We start from the raw sequence: 23780 nt of genomic DNA, 5'->3' as shown, positions 1-23780 counted from the left end.
GAGGGGGACCGAGGGAGGGGCCCCTGGGACACTGCCCGACCCCGAGGACTCACACCCTTCACCCAGTTGGCCCAGATCCCCGCCTTCTGCTGGCAAACCCTGTGGTTTGCTGGTAGCCTGTGCTAAGGGGGTGCTGAAGTCCCAGGGGGTGTGGTGGGCATTTCAGCAAGGAGAGCGGATCAGAGCCGGCCTGGCCTTTTCCCTCCTTCCGTTCCATTCTCTGCCTCACCTTCCCCTGCCCTGAGCACCGCCCTTCTCTGCACGTCCGCCACCCCCCAGGTGTTCGTGTTGGCACTCACATTCCTCGTCCTCTTCCTGGGCAACTTCCTGACCACGCTCAAAGTCGTTCACACCAAGCTGCAGAAGAACAGAAGCAAGGCCAAGAAGCCGTGAGCCACGAGGCCCACGCGCCCCTCGAGCCCCCGGACTCCTGAGGCTGCGGGGGGACTTCCTCCCCAGCAGTGCCAGTGGCCACTGACAGCAGTGACCTCAGGGGCCAGTGGCATCACTGGGAGCGGGACCGAGGCTGTGGTCCCTGGCCGGACAAAAGGAATGTGACCCCAGCCTGTCCGCACAGTATTAGCTGGCCCCAGCCTGCCTATTTATGACATATTTAATATTGGCCCTCCTCCTTCCCTTAGAATCTGCGGCCTTCCTGCCCCACTGCTCTCGGTGAGACTGGGTCAGTCTTGGTCGGGGCGGGGAGGCTAAGCCTCAGGGAGCCCCTCTGTCCCCTGCTCCTGTCACCTGAGCCCCTCAGGTTGGGCTTTGGACGTGCCTCGCTGGGGCTGGATTTCCGCTGACCTGCTACTTACTGAGTTCCAGGCGGGGGTGGAAGGAAGCCCCTCAGTGTGCTGTGGAGCCTCCCTCCCGACACACGGCTCCTGCTGTAAGCCCCACGCCTCCGCGGTGGGGGTGTGAGTTCTCAGAGAACCACTGTGGTCTGTGCCTCTTGCTCTTTGTGCTTCCTGAGTCTCCTGCCTGCCGGCCACCTGGGGAAAGCCGCCCTACCTCCCTGAGGCCTGGGGCTTGGCCTGAGGTGCGAGGTTTCCTGTGGGTCACCACCAGAGGGCGCTCCTGCCCTGTTCGGCTGGTTTGAGGACCTGTTTTTTTTTCTGTTTTGTTTTTGACACAAAGTTTGGGTCCGCTTTTGGGGGCTTCCTGACCCCCACCCTTCGGCCCACCTTCCCAAATTCTTGCAATGAGTACTCAGGGAGTGGGACCAAGACCCTCAGCACTGGTTGGGACTTAAGCCAGCATGGAGGTCACTCACTGTCCAGCTCCCTCCCTTCACCTCAGATGTTCTGGAACGTGGGGTGCGGGATGTCTGAACAGCCTCACTTCAAGGAGGCCAGGAAGCTGAGGCCGCACTTTAGAGGCCAGGGCAGGTCTGCTGGTCACCTCGTTAGGCTCTGTATTCGAGGGGAGGGTGAAGAAACCAACAGGTTTGGTAACATCTTCTGCCTTTTCACAGGGGCCTCAGCTGCCCCCAACTACTTTCCTAGAAATCTCCTTTGACCAGAGTTCACAGACGGTGTGCATAGTCATGCTTTGGCCCTCAAAGGGGTTTAAATTTTTAAAATACGAAATTTCCCCTCCCCCTAATAAGATTCCAAATAAAAACCCAGACTTCTGCTTTCCCTAGAGAAATGGAAAGACCTAGCACCATTCCCACAGGGCAGCATGTGGCTGGGCTGAGCTGCCTGTGCAGGATGGGCTGCTTGCTTCCTAGTTTGCCACAGGCCCCACCACTCCCTTTTATCCCTGCCCTACTTCACTCATTTGGGTTTCCCATCTGGCCCTTTAGGCACTTGGGTTTGCCCTAGACTAGGAGTTGGCAAACTTTTTCCGTCAAGGGCCAGATGGTCTCTGTCACACTACTCTGTTCTGCAGTCGTGGGGCAAAAGCAGCCAAGGCATAAATGAATGGGCATGGCTGTGTTCCAATAAAACTTTATTTACAAAAATAGGCAGTGGCCAGACTTGGTCCACAGACTGTAGTTCGCGGATCTCTGTCCTAAACCATCATTTGTCCACGAGGCCTTGGACCGAGTGCTCTGTTGACTCCCCAGGTCATGGCAGGGCCTTCGGGAACCTGGGTGGGGTGGACTTCAGAAGTCTTTCTCAGGCCTGTGGGGCTGAAGCACTGGGTGGGTGAGGGGGTTTGAGGCAGGAGATACCAGGGAGGGCAGGAGCCACCTGAAGCCATTATCTCATCTTAGGTCAACACTGATTCCTGGGCTCACTCAGGACCCAGCAGCTCTCAATGTCCAGGGCATCAGAATCACCTGGGGCACTTGTTTAACTCCTGGACCCCTGACCCTCCAGAAGGTTCAGTGAATCTGCACTGGGGGTTGATCAAGTCTGTTCTCGCAGGAGGCCAGGATGGCCTTGACTCCAGATCTCCACATCTTGGCAGAAGTGGAGGCTCTCAGGGACAGAGGAGAGCTTGGTGACTAAATAAGCCAGTGACATCCTTTTGCAGATAAACAGTCTATAGAGAGACCTGACTTGCCCAAGGTCACTTTTCATCTCGAGTTTCTGGCAAGTAGTTGGGGGCAGGTGGATGGTCCAGGGAATACTTCTTCTTTCTGAGAGGTCCTCCCCGCCCTCATGTGCGCCCAGCAATGCAAAGATGGTGGCCAAGCTGCAGGCTGAGACTGAAGTCCCCTGTGTGGGGCGGAGGGGCGGGGGTGCTGGTGCCGGGCCCCCACATCCGGGGCTGCTGCCTGTGTTCTCCTGATAGGCCCCAGCCCATCACGGCACCCAAGTTCCTGGGGGGAGGAAGCAAGAAGCTGGAGGATGTAGCCATGCCTATCTCCGGAGCCCAGGCCGGCGGGTGACGGGAGAGCAGGCTTGGGGGCCGTGCGGAACGCTGCCACGTCTGTGTTTACCCAAATACCAGATGTTTTTCAAGCATGGGCTTTGAGGACCTACTGGGTGTGCAGAAGGGACACACAGCTCGGGGGAGGTTGTGTCAAGGGCATTCCTGAGTCCTGGGGACAAAGGCTGGTTCCAGGGTACAGAGGGACCGAGTCCAGCATCCTCACCCATCACCACCACCACGCAGGCCACAGCTCCTGTGTGAGCCCAGAGGGCAGCTCACAGTCAAAGCCCCAGCTGGGAAAAGAGTTCCAGAATGTTCTAAGAGCCTAGCCACAGGCTCCAGACACCAGGCCCTGGAAACACCCGACTCCACGTGCCCTTCGAGAGCTGGGAAGGGGGCAGGACCTGGGGAGCAGTCTGGGCCTGAGGCCCCGGGCCCGTTGGTTCTGTCTGTCATGAGGGCCGAGTGCCCCGCCCAGGGGTGTCAGAGCAGCAGGCACAGCCGGGGGTGTTTCTGCCGATGCGCTTTCTTCAGAGCACTGAGGGCCACCTTGGCAGCCTCTCGGAAGACGTCCTCCACGTTCTCCCGAAACTTGGCGGAACATTCCAGGTAGAGGGCAGCTCGGATCTGCTCACAGGCACTCTGGCCCTGGGTGGGGGGAGGGGCTGGGATTAGACGAGAGGCCTGGGGAGACCCCCTCACAGATCTGGGGACTCTCAGGCTGGAGGCCTTTGGGTGGGCCCCTCTTCCCGTCCCAGGGCCAGCACCCCCGCCACGTGTGTGGATGGAACGTAAGTTTGGTGTGGCCCTTGGGCTGCAGCTGCTGGGAGAAGCCCATCCTGGTCCCCACCTCCCACCCCCTCAGCTTTGGGCAGAGGCGGGGCTGACCCCAGCCCAGAACTGAGGTGGTCTGTGGTGTCTGCCAGGCCTATGAGAAGAGCTGAAGCTGAAGGCCTCGAGACCAAAGGCCTTCCTACATGCCTCTCCCTGCTCAAGTTAGGCAACTGAGCTGGCTGCTAGAGTAAAAAAAGAAAAACTTTATTTCTAAAATTTATTAATGCCTATTCCTTTTTATTAAACTTTATTAGTTTTCCTTTGGGTTCCTTTTATTCTCCCCTGCATCACCCAGAAGGCCGCCGGGTTTGGTCAGGCTGCTGAAAGGAAGCCTGCTTTCCAACACGGGGCTGCCCATCCAGGCCCCGGGGGGATGGGACAGGCTGGTGTTTAAAGGCCCAGGCTGTGGCTCCACTTCAGGTTAGCTGTGTGACCCTGGGCAAGCTATTTACCCTCTCTGAGTCTCAACCTCTCCCCTGAAAAATGGGGGATGCTAATAGTACCCGCCTTAGGTTATAAGGATTAAATATGGTAAGTAATGGAAAGTGCTCAAATGTGCTATTGATATTAATATTTTAAAATTATTATTCTTAGCATCCTGCTGGCTTCAGCTCGCAAAAGGCCACTAAGGCACACCAGATGCAGGGGCCACAGGGCCTGGGAGGCTTTTCGGCCATGGCTGTGCCTAGGGACCTGGGGTCCTGGCTAGGGGGCAGGGACTGGGGAGGGGGCCCCTGGCCCACCTGCATGTAGGTGATGGGCTCCAGCTGGGCCGCCCGCAGCTTGCGCAGCTGCTCCTTGTCCTTCCTCAGGTCGGTCTTGCAGCCGATGAGCACCATGGGGGTCCCACGGCAGAAGTGCGTGACCTCAGGGAACCACTGTGGAAGGAGAGGAAGGAGAAGGCGGGCATCAGGGCTGGGGCCCACGTGTGGCCCCACCCCCAGAGGCAGGCAGGTGGGGAGATGGGCCTCACCTTGATGAGGACATTGTCATAGCTGGTAGGGTTCATGACATCATAGCAGATGAGCACGAGGTGGGTGTTCTGGTAGGACAGGGGCCGCAGCCGGTCATAATCTTCCTGCCCTGAAACCAGACAGCAGGTGCGGGTCAGGGAGGCACCACTTGTCCACCTGAGTCCCCTGCCTGGGCTCAGATGGGTGAGAGGCTGTGGTCTCCTGGGCAAGCAACTCTTAGTTTCCTCATCTGTCAAACAGAGGTGGCAGCCCACAGTCCTAGACAGTAGCAAAGATTATGCCACAAGATAAATGCCATGCACGCTCAGAGATGGGCCTGATTGCCAGGTAAGTGCTGGAAAAACGGCTAGCGGTTGGTGACGATTACCTCTCCCTCCCACCACCCTGCCCGGGTGCTCGGGTTTACAGCAGACTCCGAGGCCAAATCCCTTCCCTCCCTGGAGATTCAGACCAGTGGGGCTGGGTGGGCCCAGGACACTGCAGTTAACCATGGATGGTGGCCCTCCTCCAGCCTGAGAGGTGCATGGCCTCTGGTTGAACAACTCCTGCCATTCTGACCAGCGCTGGGAGGAGGGTGGGAGGATTGCTGGAGGCGACAAGCACGCCCCCTCCCAAGTCCACCCTGCACAGCAGTTGTCAACCCCACTGCACACTAGACTCGCCAGGGAAAGCTGACCGCTCCTGGCTCAGCTGGATCACAACCCAAGGCTGGGTTTGGGCAACGGTGGGTTTGGTTTAAAAAAAAAAAAAACCAACTTTTTTTATACTGACAGTTTCAAACCTACATAAAAATTGCAAAAAAGGGTGCAAAGAACTCCCTTAGCCAGATTGACCGAATGTTCACATTTTGCCCAGTTGCTTTATCTGTAGACAAACCCTCTGAACCACGTAAGAGATAACTGGAGAACTTCAGCTGCTTTACCCGCCGGGGAGAGTTCCCATGTGGTTTTTCTAAGAACAAGGACATCCTCTCACCTACCTCAGTATAAGTATCAAACTCAGACACCAACACTGTATTCTAATCCAATCCACAGGCCGTGTTCAGATTTTACCTACACTAATGTCCTGTAGTAGTTTTTCTCCCTGGTCCAGAAGCAGGCCTAGGAATAGGCGCTACACTTGGTAATCAGGCCCCAGTATTTTTGAAAAATTCCCACAGAGAGAAGTGAGACCCTTTCAGGCCCATTGGCGACTCCCAGCTACCACTGCAGAAAGACTCGGTTGGTGACTTCCTTCCTGGGAACACAGAACATGGAGCCAGGAATCCCTGCCGCTGCCTCCAGCCTGTGGGTGCCTGCCCCCTGCTCCCTCCCTGCCAAAGGCCTCTCAGGACAAGTGGCCTCTCCAGTCGGCCTGCCCCCTGCTCCCTCCCTGCCAAAGGCCCCTCAGGACAAGTGGCCTCTCCAGTGAGCACAGACAGGCCAAGTCAGCTCCAAGACCCCTGCTGATGATGGGGTACAGCCACCATCTCCTCCCCACTGGCTCCCCCGCAACCCAGGGATACCGGAGCAGTGCAGTGACCCGTGATCCAGTTATAACGATGGCTGGGCCATCCTCAGGCCCTCCTGCCCTCAACACCACAAGGCTGCAGAAACCCTTGTAGGACAGTGGAAAACTGGCCCAATATGCTAGTCCAGCCCATCTCCTCCTCTTTCCACACACGTCCCCAAATTCTCCCCTCTCCTAACCTCTGTCCACATCTTCCTAGACCTGTGCTATCCAATGTGGCTATTTAATTAGCATTAAAAATTCAGGCTCTCCATTGCACTGGCTACATTTCAAGTGATTAATTGCCAGACGGCGCCGGTGGCTAGCGTAATGGGCGGTACAGGTGCAGACCACTTCCATCGTTGTGGTAAGTTCTGTGGGATGGCATCCTCATCCAAGCCACTGTCTGTCTCCTGCTGCCCCTCAGTCCGTTCCCCACTGGGCAGCTGGAGGGATCTTAAAACACAAGTAAAATCATGCTCCCTCTCCCCTCAGCTGGAACACCTTCAGTGGCTCCTTACTGCCCTTTGTAGGAAATCCAAGCATCTCCCAGTGGCCCACGTGGCTGGCGCCCCCACCCCCCGACTTCATCTCCCTCCCTCCTGCCCTCCTCACTCACTGCGGTCCAGCCAAGGTGGCCTCCTTGCTGTTTCTCAACCAACCAAGCTCTCGTGCCACACCTGGGATGTGTTTCCCTCATCCCTCCCCCCCATTTTCTTCCTAGCACTTTACTTTTAAACATTCAGGCTGACCATCCACAGTATCTCCTGTCTCAGGATCACCACCTTCGCTCTCCCTCTACTTATGGATAATATCTCCTTGTACTTCGCACTTCTGAGAGGGCCTTTGCCTGCGCAGGATTAAGAAATCTCTACAACCAGCATCTGATCCACTAAGTCAGGGAACTTCCGAATACCTCCATTTACAGATAAGGAAACGTGAAATGACCTGCCTGAGGTCACTGAATCGCAGCCAGGACTGACCCCCAGTTCCTTCAATTCCAAGGCCAGCATTCTTGCAATGCTCCCTTCTGCTTTGTAGTGCAGAAAACAGGTCCCGGGCCTCTACGATGTAACAGTGCGGCTCATAATTCTGGCCTAACATATGTTCTGATTCCTTTTTAGAAATCTGGCAGGAAAAGACAGTGGTTGGAAAACAGGGCTACTGTGTTCTGACGTCTTCCCTGGTCTTGCTGGGCTGCCCTCAGACAGGCCTTCCCTGGCCACTCCAAGTCTGTCCCCGCCCTGCCTGTCCCCACCTGTCCTCACTCACTCACTCACTTGTTCACTGCCTGTCTCCCCGGGGACTGTGAGCACCCTGAGGGCAGGGGCCATGCCTGTCCTTGAAAAGTGTTCCCGGCACCTAGCAGGTGTCCAGTCACTACTGGCTGGTAGGTTGTTCTGAAGTTGTTCAAGTCTTGTCAGATGCGGCAGAGACAAAGGCTGGGACGTGCCATCAGGTTTAGCAGTTACAGCCTGTGATGATTTCAGCAGGTTGATGAGGGCAGAAGTCAGGCTGCAGCAGGTGGAAGGAGGGAGTCAGACCAAGCCTGCTCCCGTGCAGGGCCTCTGTGCCCTCTTCTAGAAGGCTCTCCCCAGGTAGTGGTGAGGCTCACTCCCTCCTTTTCCTTCAGACCTCTGCAGAAGTGTTACCTCTTCCAGAGAACTTTCCAAATGCTCTGAAACAAGAGCCTCCTTTGCAGTCTGTCCCATGACTGACTGTGGCTTTATTTTTCTTCCTAGCAAGTGTAACTACCTGATGTCATTTTTTTTTTTTTTTTTTTTGGTATTCCTCAGGAGCACGTAAGCCCCCTGAGGACAGGGCCATCTCTGTACTGGTCACTGTTACATCCCCTGAGACACAGACAAGCTCAAAAAACATTTGGGGAATGAGTGAACAAATGTGCGGGTGAAAAAAGTGTAATGATAATCTCTGTGGCTTTCAGGTGTGCAAGGGCATTTCACTGCCATCACCTGTGTTAATTTAAGCAGTCACTCTGGGAGGGACGCTGGGTGGGGCAAGTGCTTCCTGTTAGGAGCCCACGTGGGTGGCCAAGGGAGGCCTTTTTCAAGGTCATAGACCTCCTGGGAGCTGAAGCACCAACTCAGAGCCCAGCTCCAAGGTCTGCTGTCTGCCCAGCCACTCCAAAAGTTCCAATTCTCCCAAGGGAGCCTTCCCCAGTCTTTCCAGTTGGGACTTAACCTCTGGACCTCAGTTTTCTCATCTGTGAAATGAATATGTGAGGAGCAGGTGAGCCTTGATAGTAATAAAAATGGTCACTACCAACAATATTTATCAGCAGTGCTCACTCTTTGCATGCCAGGCCCCATTCAAAGCCCTTTACCTGCACAGACTCCTCATTCCTCACTACCTGGTCTGGACAAGGTAGAGCTATTGTTATCCCCATCTTACAGATGCAGAAACAGAAGCACAGAGAGGTGAAGTGACTTGCCCAAAGTCACACAGCCAAAGAGAAGACTTGTAAGGGACAGAGGACTACAGGTAAAACTATTGGGGTGCCCCCCTCTAAGGACAGAAGGTGGGAGCGGTCCTCACCCTGCAAGCCCCAGCCCTGACCTGGAGAGGGAAAGGCTGCCAATGCCAGCATTTCAGGAGAGGGAGGGACCCTGGGAGAGGATGGGCAGCCAGCCCAGATCCCAGCTCCTTCTCCAGGTTGCCTTCTTGGCTGGACGGCGCCTGGCTCAGCTTTCCCAAGAGTCAGTATGCGCCTCCACACAGGGACCAGGCCTGCAGGTGATGGACTTTCGGGTGCTGCTGGCCTCGTGTCCCTCAGGAGGGTGAAGTCAGGAGAGCCAGGCTCCACTCAGACTCACATTCCATGATCTTGGCACCTTTCTTCTCTGCGCCTCATTTTCCTTATCTGGAAAAGGGGTGATAACCTTGCCCTTGAAACTGGAAGTGAAGGATTGAGCGATTCTGGGCAAAGGTGTGGGCCTGTGGTTACAACTGAAACAGAAACTCCCAAGGACAGGGGCCTGCGGAGGAGATTGTAACCCCTGATCTTTGGACCCAGCAGCTTTAGGGGGCCTGTCAGCCACAAGGTGATAGAATGACACTTCCCCATTTATCACAGTGATGCCAAGGCTTAAAGGGGCATGTCACCTGCCCAGGGGTGAACAGGGGTCCCAGTCTGGCCTCTGTGGGTGGGCTGGAGAGGTTAAAAAATATGTCGATTTATGTGCAAAAGGATGCATTTGCTTCTGGAGAGGAAAGGTCTTCTGGGCCATGGCTCCTCTTGAAGAAGCCCATCTTCCTGAAGTTGGTGGTACTGTGGGGCAGGAGGAAGTGAGGCTCTGGCCTTAAGTGAGGCTGCTTCCTTTGCGGGAAGGAGCTCTGCCCTGGCAGTCATCTTCCCTGGGACAGGGTCTCTAAGGCCTGGAGCTGGGTTCAGGAGACTTGTCACTGGGCCACAGTGGTCCTCAAATCTGCTGGAGGATAGCCACAGGGCATGTAGTTCCCAGCTCCAGCCAGGGTGGAGGATTGGTCAGGACAAGGGTGCAGGCAGAAGGGGAAGCTGCCAGAAGAGGAACATACTTTTACTAGCGCTACTGGGTCCCACCCACCTGCGTTTCCTCTGGGGCTGGGGCAGCCCTGGCCCGTAGTACAGACCAAGTTCCGACAGACCTGCAGGATCTGCTCCCCGGTCCCCAGGGCTCCTGGCTCCTAGACACCCCTCCTGTCCCTGATTCCTGTCTTAGTAACTGCTTTACCCCCCACTTTTCCTATCTCAGGCTGGTAAGGGGACCACAGCTCCCCACCTCCCAGGGGCAACTCCACCCCATCCTATGATGCCCCAACCCTGGGCCCCACCCCAAGGCCCAGACAGCTCTGCTCTGGTTGGTGTCTTAACATCTCACCTCGCCCTGCCTCCCTTCTCTCTGCCCAGGAAACTTCAGACTTTACCACAGCTTCCTGCCTCTGAGGGTGTCAGGGTACAGCCCCCGCCTTCCTTCACCTCTGCACACCAAGAGCTCCGTCACCCCTCCAGCCACCCTCCCACCGCTGCGGTGTCTGTAACTGCTTCCGCAGGATGGAGACAAGTAGCCAGACTGTCCTCCCACGTGGACCCCCATGGCTGAGGTCCTGGGTGTGGAGAAATACAGCATCCCGGAGGCCACCCCATCCCGGAGCTCTGGGCACCACTGGTTGATGGGAAACATGCTCCCCTGCCTCCTGCCCTCCACCATGGGGTCTAGCCCATCAGGTTCTAGAACCTTCTACAACTACCTTTACTAGACTCATCTCCATCTCGGCCACTCTCATCACCCTCTTAGTCTTTATCTCTCTTGAGCTGGTCACCTGGCCATCCTTCCTTTCACTTTCTCCTGATATCTGTCTGCCCTACAGGCAGAGACAAATCTTATCTTTATCGCAAAGGACTTTCTCCAAGGATGTCTCTGCATCTAGGTCTCATCTTCATTCATTCATTCATTCATTCATTCATTCCGCAAGCCTTGCTCCAGGACAAACACTGTGCTAGGCACTGGCGTGTGGAGGAGGAATGACCCAGTCCTTCCTCCTTCACGCTCCTCCTGACAGTGGGGCTTCCTGGCGGGAGACCCTTGGGGGAGCACTCACGTCTCTCCCCCCCGGAGTACCTCTCCTGGGGCTGTCCTGCCTGCTGTGTGGCCAGCCTACTCTCCCGGGGACTCCACTGACAGGTTCAAACCCCAGCGCTGCTTTTCTGTTGCCTGGAACAGTCCTGCTGAGAAAGCACGGGTGGGGGCCGGCACAAAACTCTGCAGGCCATGGATTCAGAAGAACAGGCCTGGGCTCGGGCCTGGGCCTGAAGGCGGGGGTTAAAAAATCACAATGACAGCAGGTACGAGCTCTTCCTGTGCTAAGTGCTGCACATCACATGGATCTGATTTAACCTTCAGGGCTATTTTGACCTTGATTATAGAGGAGGAAACTGAGGCCCAGGTGTCGCCTGTGACACATAGCCAGGGGAGCTGGCATCAAAGCCCAGGTCTGACTACAAAGTATGCGGAGCAGCAGGAAACTGTGGATGAGGTTCTCACTGCCTGGGTGGTCACCGCTTCTGATGACTCTATCCCTCCCACAGCAGCTCTTAGTGAAAGTCCTGCCTTATAACAAGTAGAAGCTTTCCAGAACCTCCACATGATAACCGACCCTGGTAAGTTCTTTGAGCATCTTTCTCTGGGTGAGGCCAGAAAGACCAGAAGTGGTCCCTGCTCTGGGTCTGACGGGGGAGGCTGCAATGAACAGTGAACCCCAGAGGATCTACTGGAGAAACTCTGAGGGCAGAGGGAGGAGAGAGTAAAATCTACCCTCTGATTCTCCCTGCCTCACCAGCACTCCAGCCACAAGGTGGGGTTAATGAACCTGTCCCTACCTGGGTCCCGGACAGGAAGCGTGTGAAACCAAAAGTGTCCCAGACACATCATGATGTTTACTGCTCCTGTGGCCACACCCTTGGGAATTCCTCAGACGCCTGTGGCTCTCCCAGTTCACGGGGCTGGAGGTACGGCCGTGTTCTAGGGGTGGCCCTGCTGGACCCTCGGCCAACAAGAGAGGGTCCTTGGAGGCCACTGTATTGGGGACACACCCATATAGCAAAGTCAGGAATGGAGGAGGGGTCTGAGGTTGAGAGTCCCCCTTTCCCCATTCTCTCCAGGGTGGAATGAGAGATGCCACTGGCAGCCTTATGGAGGGGTGGGGTTGGAGGGTGGTCGTGGATTTGGGCCCCATCCAAGGCCAGTTGGAAGACTTTACCTCATACATATAAGGCTTGACTGACAGGGGAAGGGGCACCTGATGATATGGTTCCATGCAGGTCACTAAACACTGAGTCACAGAGGCTGGGTGAGGCTCCAAGTGGGGACCCCGACCTTTGCTCCCCAATGTTGATTCAGCTCAGTAGGAATCAGGGAAGGATGGAAGCTCCCCAAGGGTACCAGGTACGGCAGTATTACCCAAATCCTCCCATTGGTGGCTGTGCGCCTCCCACCCAACCCCCAACAATAGGAATGCTGGTGACTGTGACGCAATTAGCATAAATAAGCTTGCCTTAGGAGCTGCAGGTGGCAGAGAGAATCTTATTTTGGCCATACGTCCCCTAGAACTCTGATCCTTTTCCAGTGCCCGGTTTCTTCCCAGGAAACTAGGAAGAAGCAGAACTGTAGCCACAGAATCATCGAAACACAGGCTCAAAATTGTAGATCACAAAATTCCAGAGCCATGCACCATAGCCCGTGGAATCCCAGAAACATGGGACTCAGAATTTATATTTGCAGGGCTCTGGAGCCTCAGGACTGTGGGCCACAGAATCCTGGAGTCACAGGCTCCTTCCTATCTGTAGCCCAGAGTATTCTAGAACATAGGACCCAGCAATGCAGCCCGCTGAATCCTAACACCAGGGGACTCAAATCCGCAGCCCAAGGAATCTTAAGAAACCACAGCATGTAATACACGAAATCCTGGAGCCATGGTAAAGCAGAAGCAGAGCCCACAGTTTTCGAGAACCACAGGAGAGGAACGAAGCTGTGAGCCCTCAACACATCAGAGCTAGGAGGGTGGCCCAGGAGACCACCTCCTCCAAATATCCTCCTTTAACAGAGGGGGCGACTCTTTCGGCCTCCAGTACCACTCAACCAGGCGGTGGTCAACCCGCTCCCAGCCAGCGCCCCTCCACGGCCTCCAGGAGTAACGAGATGTCAGGTCCCGGGAGAGGCTGGCGGGCGGGGATGCCCGGCGGGGGATGCCGGTCAGGGGAAGTCCTTCGGGCGGACCCGGACCCACTCAGCACAGGCGCACTCACCGGCGGTGTCGTAGAGGTTCAGGGTCACCTCCTTACTGCCCACTGTCACGCTGGCTGTATACTTCTCGAACACGGATGGGGCGTAGTGCTGTTGGAGAAGGGGTCGGGCTGGTTCTTAAGGGATGCGGCGTGGGCCCAGGGTCCAGCTGGACCCCCATCCCCCACCTTCCATCTTCACCCCATCCAGCTCAGCCACCCTCACTCTGCCCAGCTCTGGAATTCCCGAGGGGGCGCCCCGGGGTGACGGCCACCTCTCAGTGCTCAGGACGCCGGGGACCCGGGGTCCGGGCTTGGGGGGTAGGCTTAAGCCCGTCCTTCGCCCCTAGTGGTCCCAAGCCCTTCCCCCTCAACCCCAACCTGCCTCCATCCCCCCGGCGGGCCTCACCTCGGGGAAGGAGCCCTGGCTGTACACCATGAGCAGCGAAGTCTTGCCGCAGCCGCCGTCGCCCACGATCACGATCTTCAGCTCCTTCCTGCCTGGGGCCGGGGCGGCGGTCGGGGCCGGGGCCCCAGGGGTGTCCATAGCCGGGAGCCGGCACCACTGGCGGCAGCGCGCGCGGCAGAGAACTGGTGTTGAGCTATTGGGGGCGGATCCTGGGGGCGGGGCCAGGAGAAACCCCGCCCCCAAACCGACACCGCCTCCGCCAGCCAGCCAACCAGGTCGACCTCCCAGCCTCAATTTGACTTCCTGCTAGGGTCTCGGTCCAGTCTTCTCTTATTCGCAGGGAAACTGAGGTAACTGACAAACGGAGTGCTCAGCAGCAAGCGTCGCTCCCATCTCACGGCTCGGCCCCCACCAGTAAGATCTGACCGTTTCCGCCCCTCCCCGCCGGCACTCTTGATTGGCAGACTCTGTCTTCCGGCAAGGACCCTCTGATTGGCCGATTCGGCCTTCTCCATCGGATAGAGACTCTTTGATTGGAGGATTGTCCACCCAGCACGCGGGCTCGAGGAGCCTTTGGTCTCAAGCTCTGGGGAAAGCCCCCCAGCTTTGTCCCGCCCCAACTGCGTGGTCTTGGGGAATTCCGCTCTGACCCCAGTTTCCCCCCAGAATGTAGAGTCGGTGGTACCAGGGAAGATCTTGGCATGGGGGTGGTGTTTGCCTACCTGGTCTGGCCGTCTGGGAGCCTGTCTATGTGCAGACTGGGGAATAGCGGTGCCGCTTACCTATTACCCCACCTCCCAAAGGTGGAGGTCTGCCGCCCTCTGCCGGGCAATCTCGGCGCGGTGGCTGAGAGAACAGGTGAACCGCCGCGGAACCATACCCTTTCGAGGGTTGGCCCCAAACCACGCGGCCGGGAGGTTCTTTCTAGCAAGTACCAGAGGCGTGAACCAAGCAAGACACCGTTGAGAAGGGGACGGGGAAAGCCAGAGTAGATCTAGTTGAGATCAGCTGGGCCCCCTTCGGTCCACCTTGGAGACTGATAGCCCCGCTCCCACCAAGAAATCTGTGTTCTCCAGCCAGCAGCCACACATATCCTTAATCCTAAGAATTCTCCCCAACCCTACCACCCCCTGACCGAAACTGCTATTTAATATTTATTCTGAACGGCTATTATCAGGGTGGCTGGATGAGACCACCCATGCCCCTAACCCTTCCCTTCCTGAGACCTCGGGGTGTCGTTTGCATAAACCAGGCCAGTGGTCAGGAGTGATAGACGGACCCCTCCCCCTCCCAAGCAGGTGCGTGCTAGGCAGGGACCGGGACATGGCTAGGTGAGAGCAGGGTCTTTTCCAGCTGAGGTAGGACCTCTGGTAGTTTCCTCAGAGAAGCATTGGCAGGACTCAGGATCCTCTAGCCCCCACCCGACCCAGAAGATTCCCTATTCTCAAGTTCTCAGCAAGACTCAGGTAAACTTTACTTCGGAGAGGAAACTGCCAACCTGGCAGTTCCATAAATGCCAGGTCGAGGTTTTCTGTGGCTGTTAAGACATGATTTGACCACGAGATGGCAGCAGCGACTGCCCGGGAAGCCCCCAAAGAGCCCAGGTCTGGAAAGAGACAAGGCCTGACTCCAGGATGTTAAGTGCAAAGCCCTATCCTATCACCAGGCCAGAGGGCAGCTGCTGGCTCAGGCACCCCTAGACAGACTTACAGCAATTCATTCATTCCATTTTTGTAGCACAAGTTTATTGAGAGGCAATTGTGTTCCTGCCTTTGAGGAACTCAGTCTTGGGGGAAGCAGTCTACAGAAGTCTGGGAGATGTGAACAATTTAGACACCAGAGCCCCTGTGGTGCTCAGGGAAGGTTGTGAGCTGGGTAGCACACAGACTAAGCTTTGCAGTGCTCACAGGAAGGGCTAGTGGAAGGAGGATGGGTACCCAGCCCAGCATATGCATGGTGGCTGGAAAACCTCATCAGTAGCTGGGGAGTAAGGAGCAAGGCCAGACATAGTTGTCAAGGAAAACCAGGGTTAGTTAGATCATGGAGGCCTGGCTGCCTGGCTCAAGAGGGGTGCCGGACAGAGGCTCTGAACAGGAGAGGAGCCCAGTCAAAGCTCTCTCTGGTGATCAGGAAGGAGCTTTGACTGGCTGGTGAGGCTGAGACAGGCCTGTGCCATCTCTGCACAGTGGCAGCCTGAGGTTGGGAGGAGAGGAGGCAGCCAGGTCCAGGGGCATATCAGAAGTGAGGACCAGAGGAGGAGGCCATCACTCACGGAGGAGAATGGAAGAGGGCTTTGAGGAGGGGAGGACTACTTACCTTTAAGCCAGGCACAGGCCTCTCCCTTCTGGCTGCCTCAGGCCTGACCTCGCATCAGAGACCCTGAAGCTCAGGGAGGGACTGGGAGAGTAAGACTGCTTCATCTGAGAGGGGCCTGGGGAGAATTCACTTCGGAGGGTCACTCCACTGAGCAAACTGTGTTAACCACTCCACCCGTGGTGGGAGGGCACTTGACTTTCCTCAAAATCCCCAGACCTCAGTTTCCACATTTTCTGTCCAAGAAATGGATGTCAACTTATGACAGAAAAAATGACTTACACAAAACTGAGAGAGGGAGGAAGAGGAAAAGTGGGTCTCCCCAGCCCGGCCCAGATCCAGGAAGGACAGCTGACACTAGCCCCAGCCTGCCCACCCACCCCTGCCTGGGCAAGAGGCTGGCAGAGCCCCAGCCCCACCCAGCCTGGAGCGTGTTTGAGTTGGACCTGGCTCCAGTGGTGGTGTAGGGGCTGGATCTGTAGCTAAAAATACCCAGCAGCCGGGCCAGCTGCTCGGAGCTTCCTCAGAGGCACTGGGCCAGGGCAGGCCAGCTGAGGCACTGGGAACACCCACACACCCGGGGAGCCCTGCTCCCTTACCTGTGAGATGTTCCGAGGACCTCGGTCATTCTTCTATTCCCAGCAATTCCTGGAAAGACTTAGGAGAGTAAGAAAGATTCCTTAAGCTGGTTCTTGCCAGGGCTGTTGAGACGTAAGCCTAGAGAAGCTGGCAGGTGGCATTTGTGTTCACATGTAGACCTAGGCGCGAGTGAAGCCAACTGAGCCCAGGAGAGAAGTAGGGCCAGACTCACTTTTGTCTCGTCAGGGCAGATTGGCCAGCATGGGTGAGAACAGGGAATTTAATGACAATGCTTATGACTTCCACTTCCTGGTGCCTCGGAACACCCAGGGAGGTCACCACACACCCAAGGGGTCATCCATCCCATGGGAAACAGAAGAAACTGAGCCATCCTCTGAGGTCCTAGAGATAGGAGGTGGCCCAGGGTGGCCTGGGGAGTCCAGGCTGTCTATCCCTGCCCGAGGACTCTCTACAGGCCTCATCACTTGGTGGTGGGGTCACGGGAGTCAGGCTGGAGTATAAAAAGCTGCCCTCACAAAGCCAGACTCAGAAACAGCTCTAAAGGTTATCCACCAACTTCCTCCTCCCTGGTTCACAAGGGGAGACCACGACTCCTGTTAGGGGTGGGAATCTGTTGAGGTCACTGGCTATTTGGAGATAGCACTGGACCGAGGCGGCCTCTGAGCTAGCGCGGTGCTGATCGCTACAGTCCAGGCAGAGGCCGAGTCTCCACCCAGAGGGTCCCAAAGGTCGTGTTCCACGCTGGGGCTCCCGTGGGATGGGCCGGAAGGGGCGGGCCCCTGGCGTCCAGTAGTAAGGCAGGTCCAGCCACCTCCCGCCCTTCCGCTGGCGTGGCCCTCTCCAGGCAGGCTCCACCGGCCGGCGCGGGGGCAGCCCCGCCCCGAGCCCGCGGGGTGACCGGTGGGCGGAGCCAGCCTCTCCGGGAGGAACAACAGTCTGAGGACAGATAGGCTGCCCCGCCCCTCCCCTCCCAAGGAGGAGGCGATAATGGCGTGGGGGACAGAGAGATAGAAAGGAGGGTGAAAAAGGAAGTGGGGAGTCCGATTCTTCCAGGTCATCGGGACACCTCTCCCTTTCCAGAATCACACTCGGACCACAGTTGAGCTCGTAACTGCTCCCTAATTGGTCAGAGGTTGGGAGTGGAGGAAACTGCTGTTAGCCCGCCAGGCTGCTGCTGCTGGGAGGGAAAGGTTTAAATCTATTATTTAACTATCCAATGGCCACGGGAGGTAAAGACCCCTGCCCCAGGAAGCCCCAAGGACTACATCAGAAGGGATGCTGGGCACCCTCTGGCGACAGAAAGGGCACCCGAGATCAAGCGGGTTGAATGAACTCAACAATGGCAGAGCCAAATTAAACCTCAGGAGTGTGTAAGGAAGGAAGAGGCTCCCGGGATGTTAATGTGAGCCTCCACAACTTTTACAACGTGCTCACCCTGGGTAGGGAAGAGTCTGGTTTTGGGTGTGGTGGACTGCACCCCTTCCCCCCCAGCAAACAAGATACCCGAAACCCACCTTATCTGGTGCTGGAGACCCTCTCGGGGCCAAGGCATGGCAGCCAGAAGGAGCCAAGAGCCTCATGCTGCTTACTTAACCAAACAGCTTTCCCGGCTCAGGGGCAGTGATGCCAGCAGACAGCTGGCACAGGAGGGAGCCCAAAATAACCCAGACAGCTGGGGCGAGGGGGTGCCATGGACACAGGCTCTGGGCTGGAAGTCAAGACACCTGGAACCCCATCCTGGCTGTCGGTGATGACCTTGCATGCGTCACTTCTACACTCCGGGTTGGGGGGGACCCCAACTCATGACCCATCGTGAACAGCCTGTGGAGCCAGGGGAAGGCCACCATCCCAACTCACATACTGGAGGAAAAATGGTGCTGGCTCCAGGCCTGCAGAAAGTCAGTCTTTCCCTTTGCCCTGAGGCTTTGCCACGTGCTTGGGGGTGGGTGAGTGGGGAGGAGCTCACAGACAGCCCAGCCCCCATTCCCAGCAACCACATCACAATGGAAGCCAACTAGTGTGAAGCCTGAACGAGAGGCCGGCCCCCTTAATCGCACTTAATCCTCCCTCCACCCTTTGCAGCAGGCATCATTATCATCACTTTACACAGGAGACTCGCCCAAGGTCACAAACACAGCTGAGAGTCAAGCCCACAGCTGCCTGCCTTAGAGCCTCCCTTGATTAAGCACCAAGACGCCCCCAACAAAATCTCTGGGTCAAGCCCTACAACTCCCCCAATCGTGTTTAGCCCCCACATTGAAGGATGGGGTAAAAGTGAGCAAGGCTGATCAGACCCAGAAGCCAAGCCTGGGCCCAAACAGGGAGACAGTGAATTCAGGGGCACCTGGACCCAAATGGTTCATCAAAGTAATCACAAACTAGAGGTCACATGGGGGAGGGGTCAGAGATCAAGGGTCATACCATCTCCAGCTGTGGAGCTTCCTGGAGCTAAAGAGGATGGGAAGCTGTGGGTGGTCAGCTTGTGTTAAGAGAATAAGGAGAGAGCTGTCATTACTACCAAGCCGAAGACTGCACCAAGCAATGAGCTCAGGGCTTGAAGTGCCCAAGCTCCTGTCCTCACAACACCCATGTGATTCAGATGCACACTCAAATTTGAGACTCACTGACCCATTTGTGCGGATGGGGAAACTGGGGCTCAGAGACTGTGCAGCTTATGCAAGGTCATAGCAGATAAAATGGATAACCAGGTTTCAAATCTGAGATTGTCCAATTATAGAAACAGGGCTTTTTTGGGGGGTGGGAGGGGTGGGAGAGAGTAGGCGTGAGGTGGAATCATCGCAATTCCCTGGAAGGAGAAGAGTCAAGAAACATCTTTCTTAGAGGAAGCTGGCCCAACTCTCAGGTCCCTCTGTTCTTCACCTCCCTAGCAGCCAAAAATCAGGGGAAGAGGCCAGCTCATACAGTCACCCCACATGCCCCCACTGGGGGCCGGAAGGGAGGGCCAGTACTCTGCCGGGTTTCCTAGCAGCCGGCTGTGCCTTTCAGAAGAGGCATCCAGGGCCCTCCCCCCACTACAAAACACACAACTGGGAAATACTTGCAAGTGAAGCCTCTCCTATGCTGCTAAATACGGCAAAGAATTGCACGCCCCAAACTCCTGACAACAGAAGCTGACAGGCGGGATGGATGGACCAAGAGGGCTCAGCAGGCAGCCGATTTCACACACACAGTCCCACATATCTGTGTGGGGGAGGGGCTGCAGAACCAGACTAGCGGGTTTGGGGTGCCCGCCCTCCCTGGGCTCCAGGCCAAAGCCCCCCAAATCTCCTTCGCAGACTGGGAAAGGGCTCACACCTACCTTAGTGGGAGGATTGTCAGAGTCAAACTAGGCCTGCTTCTGCTGTACAAAGGCAAACAGTCCACTCTGGGCATACCGGACCCCTTCTCTGGTTAAGAGCCTGGGGGGAAGAAATCGGAGAATTTTAGGGAGTCGATGAGCACAGACAGCTCAGGGGATCCTAGAGGGAAGGGGAGCCTTACAAATGCCGCCCCCACTTCCCAGCTGCCAAGGCGCCCTCATTCTAGAATGGATAAAGGAGAGGGGGGTGGCTGAGTCACCAGGGTTCAGCCGGGGCGCGGAGCAGCAGGAGGCGATCATCTGCATTTCCAAAGGCCCGCCCCATCCCCTCCCCCAGGAAGGCCGGAGATGTGAGGGTTTACCCCAGAGCCCTCCGCCTCGGGGGATCCCGGGGACGGCCCGCCCGGCTTTCCCAGGCCCCAACCCCCCACCCCAGCCTCTCAGAGCTGGGCTGGCGGCTGTGCCTGGATGACCACAACGGGACGTCGGTGGCCTCCGTGAGGGCTTCACGCCCAAAGTGGGGACAAAAGGGGCCCCAATCCCTCGGGCTCGGCTATCAAAGGGCGGTTGGGAGCCAAACATGGGCGCCGAGGCCAGAGTGGGCAGCGGGAACGGCCTCGGGTCAGGGCCGGGCCGCGAGGAAGAACTCCAGGGCCTCTGGAAGAGCAGGTCGGGGTCAGGGGGGCAGCCACGACGCCCCATGGCCCTTTGCTACAGGCTCCCGCGCAGGAGGGAGGAGAGACACCGCGGCCCGGCCCGGCCCGGGAGCGAGGACTTCTCGTGCCCGCCGGGCCCCCCTAGTAGGGTGCGGGGTCCCAGGAGGTTGCGGAGCCCGAGCTCATCGTCGAGGCCTCCGGGGCCAGGGGCATCCCCGCAGGCGGCGGCCTGGAACGCGGGCGGCGGCCTCCCCTCCCCCCGGCCCCGCCGCCTCCTTCCCTCCTCCCGCCTGGCGCGCGGCGGTCGCCACCGCCCGAGCCGCGGGCGGCGCGCGAAATGGCGCCGGTCTGACCGCCTCGCCCGGCGGAGGCGAGCGCGGGAGCCGCGGAGCGCGACGCCCCTAGGCCCGCGGCCCCCGAAACGGCCTCTGCAAACACCCCCCCCCCCGGCCCGAGGAGCTGTGCCCTGCGGGGCCCGGTCCGGCCGAGGGACTGCCGCCTGCTGCGGGCTCCCAACGACAACCAGGAAGGGAGAAAGGAAGAAGAGAGCAGCCGCCATTAGCCACCCGCGCCCGGCCCTGGCCCCGGCCCCAGCCTCGGCCTCGGCCCAGCCCGCGGCTCTGTTCTGAACCTGAAAATAAAACTCGTGTTTGGGAGGGAGGAGCGAGCGCGGCCGGGAGGACAGGCAGCGATCGGGCTGCAGGCGGGAGAGATGCTGCGTCATGGTGCCAACATGGACGCTGGCCTTTTGTCCTTTTGCTCAGGAAGCGCAGGCGCGCCCCAGAGCCCCAAAAAGCCGGCTTCGGAGGGCGAGACCCCCCAAATCAAAATGGAAAGCGGCTCTAGGCCCGGACGGAGAGGTTTCCTCGGCTTTTGAGTCCCCTACCCCTCACTTAAAATTTTTTTTCCCCACCAAGCCTCAGATCTAAAAGAGCAAGGAGGACCAGCGCAGGTGGCTCCATAGATGCCCGAGGTCGCTTGGGAGACCCTCCTCTCGCCTCCGGGGCAGAAGGGGCGAAAGGGTCTAAAGGGCCTGAAGAGCCCTCCTCGTCCCCCCACCCCTTCCCGATCCGGCTGCCAAACATAAAGCTCCAGAAACCTCCGTCTCCCCTCAGCTCCCAAACATTTGCAGCCCTTGGCCTGCTCGAAAAAACATTTCCTCGATGGGGCAAAAGGCACTCTTTTTTTTTTTTTTTTTTTTTTTACTTACCCGCTCAGCCCGGTGCCATGGAGTCTGGAAGATCAAGCTGGGCGGAGGTTTAGGAGGTGTTATTGTAAAAAATATCTTTTAGGGGGATTGTTTAGTTGGGAATATTGGGGGAATGGTGGTGTCCTTTTTTTGTTGTTGTTATTACCTTTTAAAAGTTACATTCTCATGGAATTTTCTGCTCCTTCCACTTCTGCAAACTTTCCAGGGTTGGGTTGGCAAAAGGCGGCTTCGCTGAGGACTGTTTACTGCTCTGGATATAGCAATGGTGTGACCGTCATTAAGAGACAAAAGGCGAAAATACACAGTCAAATCAAACAAAAGGCAAAAGACGCACCGGCCATCCCAACCACCAGAGAAAATACCCCCGAGTTAACGATGGTGTTTGGCTCGAACCAGCTAGGACTTGTTTTCCAGTTTTAATCTAGTTTCCTGTGACGGCTTTAGTCTCTTTACACAAAGAGGTCTTCCTTTCCCTCACCCCCCCCCCCACTAAGACGAGAAAAACAGAGATGTTTTTCTTCAAATAGATCGATTTTCAAAGAAAGTGTACATGTTACTGGGAGGAAAGCTGACTAGCATTTATTGCTGTAAACATTTTCAAAAGCTTAAACTAAAACCTTAGCTTTATAAAAGCAAAATCGTCTAAAAGCATATTAACTGGCTTATGTTCGACAAGAGCGACAAAGACATACATGCAGATGAAGGTTCAGAAAATTAAAGGACATCTCAGAAACATTAACATGAAAACTGCACTGCGTAAGGACAGAATGGATTGGGTACTTACAATGTAAAAGGTTTGTAACAACTTAAAAGAATAACAACTGCTTACAATTTTCTGTTGCCATTTCGCTAGTCCTAAAACTATACATTTAAAACATTACCTTGTTAAAAAGAGAGCAGAAGGAGTTAATAAGATGGCCAGGTTTAAGTGTTTAATAGAGGAAACTATATATATAAATTTATTGTTCAGTCAAGAGAATAGATTAAGACAGCTCCAAGCTCCCCCCACCCACCAAGAAAAAAAGAGGAAAAAAATTAAATATGTCATTTACTTAGGTTTTTTTGAATTCAAAATTGTTAACTGCTGACATTAATGGTGTGCTATGACCTAGTTATACAAGACAAAGATGGATTCCAAGTCATAAGGAAAAATCCAGATCTTTTTAAAGTCTTCTTCATTCTTCCAATTGTGAGTCCTTTAGCCTGTTGACAAATGTTAAACACAACACTGAGGCGTCCTGAACTGGATGGTGGAGTCAAAGGAAAAACATTCCCCATTTGCAACAAAGGAAAAACCCACTTGGCCATTTAATTCCATTGCAGAAAAATGGCTCCCCTCATCTGTTGGCCTCTCCTTGGTGTCTGATGAAGGATGTTTTGAGATCAGCGTCTAATAACTCAAGCCCTATAGAAGCCGCGCGCTGATTGGCTGCCGCGCCCTGCCGCCCTGCTCCAGCCAATTACCTACCCACGGCCAAATTACAAACCCCGAAAAGAGCCCCAATATGAAATACACCACCACGAAGCCCCAGCGAGGCGGCTGCCTCGCCTTGGCCGCCCGACAGGAGAGGCAGAGAGGGCTGCAAATGCGTCCTCGCGAAGCCCGGGAGCCTCGGAGTTGAACTCACAAAATGGAAGCCGCGCGCTGATTGGCCGCCGCCACTCCCGGACCTTTAATAAAGAAAGGGGAAGGAAAGATAAATGCAAAAAAGGGGGACTCTCTCCTCCGCTGGTGGCTGGAGGGAGGGGGAGGGGTGCGGGGAAAGAAGCATGTGTTCGCGACAATTACTGAGTGCTCTTCTCCAAAAATAAAAACAGAGAAAAAAGCTTCTATCACACAGGTCCAGGAAAGGGCTACATCCTCCCAGGAATGTGAATGCTAATTTGGTTAAAATCCTGGTTTCCCCTGCCCAGCTCAGCTCCGGGGGAAGGGGGTCGTGGGGCAAAAGAGGAAGCCGGAGCCGAGATACCTCGATTGCAACTCGTCTTGGAGCCGCCTTGTCTCCCCTCACGGCTCCCAGCGTCCAAACATACAATCAAACACACACGCCCCAAAACCCAGCCCATTCCCCTGAGCCCCCACGCGCCCACCTCCGGTCTTGGCAGTTTGGAAACAGTTTTGGAGGCCTGAGGCGCACGCCGCGGCTCGAAGAGTAGCCCCAGCCGCGGGAGGTAGAGCCTGGGGAGACCCCCCTCCCCTGCCAGCCAAGCCCCCCACCTAAGTCCCAGCAGAATAAATAAATTAAAAGGCCTTCCCCCGGGGAGGGGGGAGGCAGTGTGGGAGCGCGCGAGTGAGGGGTGGGGGGCCGCTGGGGCCCGGGGCTTTGGCGGCGCAGCTGCCGCCGCCGGGAGACTGCCTGGGGAAGCGGCGAG

The 23780-nt window shown here is 56.4% G+C and overlaps 2 protein-coding genes across 16 annotated transcripts in view; one reads left to right on the top strand and one right to left on the bottom strand.

The window, feature by feature from the left end:
• TMEM120B (transmembrane protein 120B) overlaps window positions 1-3919 on the top strand; it is a 42099-nt gene extending 38180 nt beyond the window's left edge. For both annotated transcript variants that reach the window (XM_045506438.2, XM_010969672.3), the window contains exon 12: window positions 280-3919. In XM_045506438.2, the coding sequence (XP_045362394.2) occupies window positions 280-331 (52 nt within the window). In that variant the 3' untranslated portion in view covers window positions 332-3919. The remainder of the gene's footprint in view (window positions 1-279) is intronic.
• RHOF (ras homolog family member F, filopodia associated) lies at window positions 1937-23680 on the bottom strand. Of its 14 annotated transcripts, none has more exons than XM_074356351.1 (8): window positions 23499-23680; window positions 23036-23078; window positions 21553-22610; window positions 13310-19641; window positions 12925-13012; window positions 4634-4743; window positions 4404-4538; window positions 1937-3474 (listed from the first exon to the last, which is right to left on the bottom strand). In XM_074356351.1, the coding sequence occupies exons 4-8, from the start codon at window positions 13445-13447 to the stop codon at window positions 3310-3312; spliced, it is 636 nt and encodes a 211-aa protein (XP_074212452.1). In that variant the 5' UTR covers window positions 13448-19641; window positions 21553-22610; window positions 23036-23078; window positions 23499-23680; the 3' UTR covers window positions 1937-3309. The 14 variants fall into 14 exon arrangements, with proteins under 14 accessions (XP_074212452.1, XP_074212455.1, XP_074212457.1 ...); XM_074356354.1 differs by having other exon boundaries at window positions 21553-21657; XM_074356356.1 differs by lacking the exon at window positions 23036-23078 and having other exon boundaries at window positions 21553-21657.
• Window positions 23681-23780: the final 100 nt, after the last annotated feature.

This window comes from Camelus bactrianus, chromosome 32, assembly GCF_048773025.1.
Source record: "Camelus bactrianus isolate YW-2024 breed Bactrian camel chromosome 32, ASM4877302v1, whole genome shotgun sequence".
NCBI classification, from domain to species: domain Eukaryota; kingdom Metazoa; phylum Chordata; class Mammalia; order Artiodactyla; family Camelidae; genus Camelus; species Camelus bactrianus.
This window is presented reverse-complemented; position numbering and strand designations above follow the sequence as displayed.

Bases quoted from the DNA above. Each gene is read 5' to 3' on its own strand.
- RHOF (XM_074356351.1), bottom strand. From the start codon at position 13,447: ATGGACACCCCTGGGGCCCCGGCCCCGACCGCCGCCCCGGCCCCAGGC. The intron at 4,744-12,924 runs GTGAGTGCGCCT...GTCTGGTTTCAG, and splicing joins GAACCTCTACGACACCGCCG to GGCAGGAAGATTATGACCGG. The intron at 4,539-4,633 runs GTGAGGCCCATC...CTCCTTCCACAG, and splicing joins ATGACAATGTCCTCATCAAG to TGGTTCCCTGAGGTCACGCA.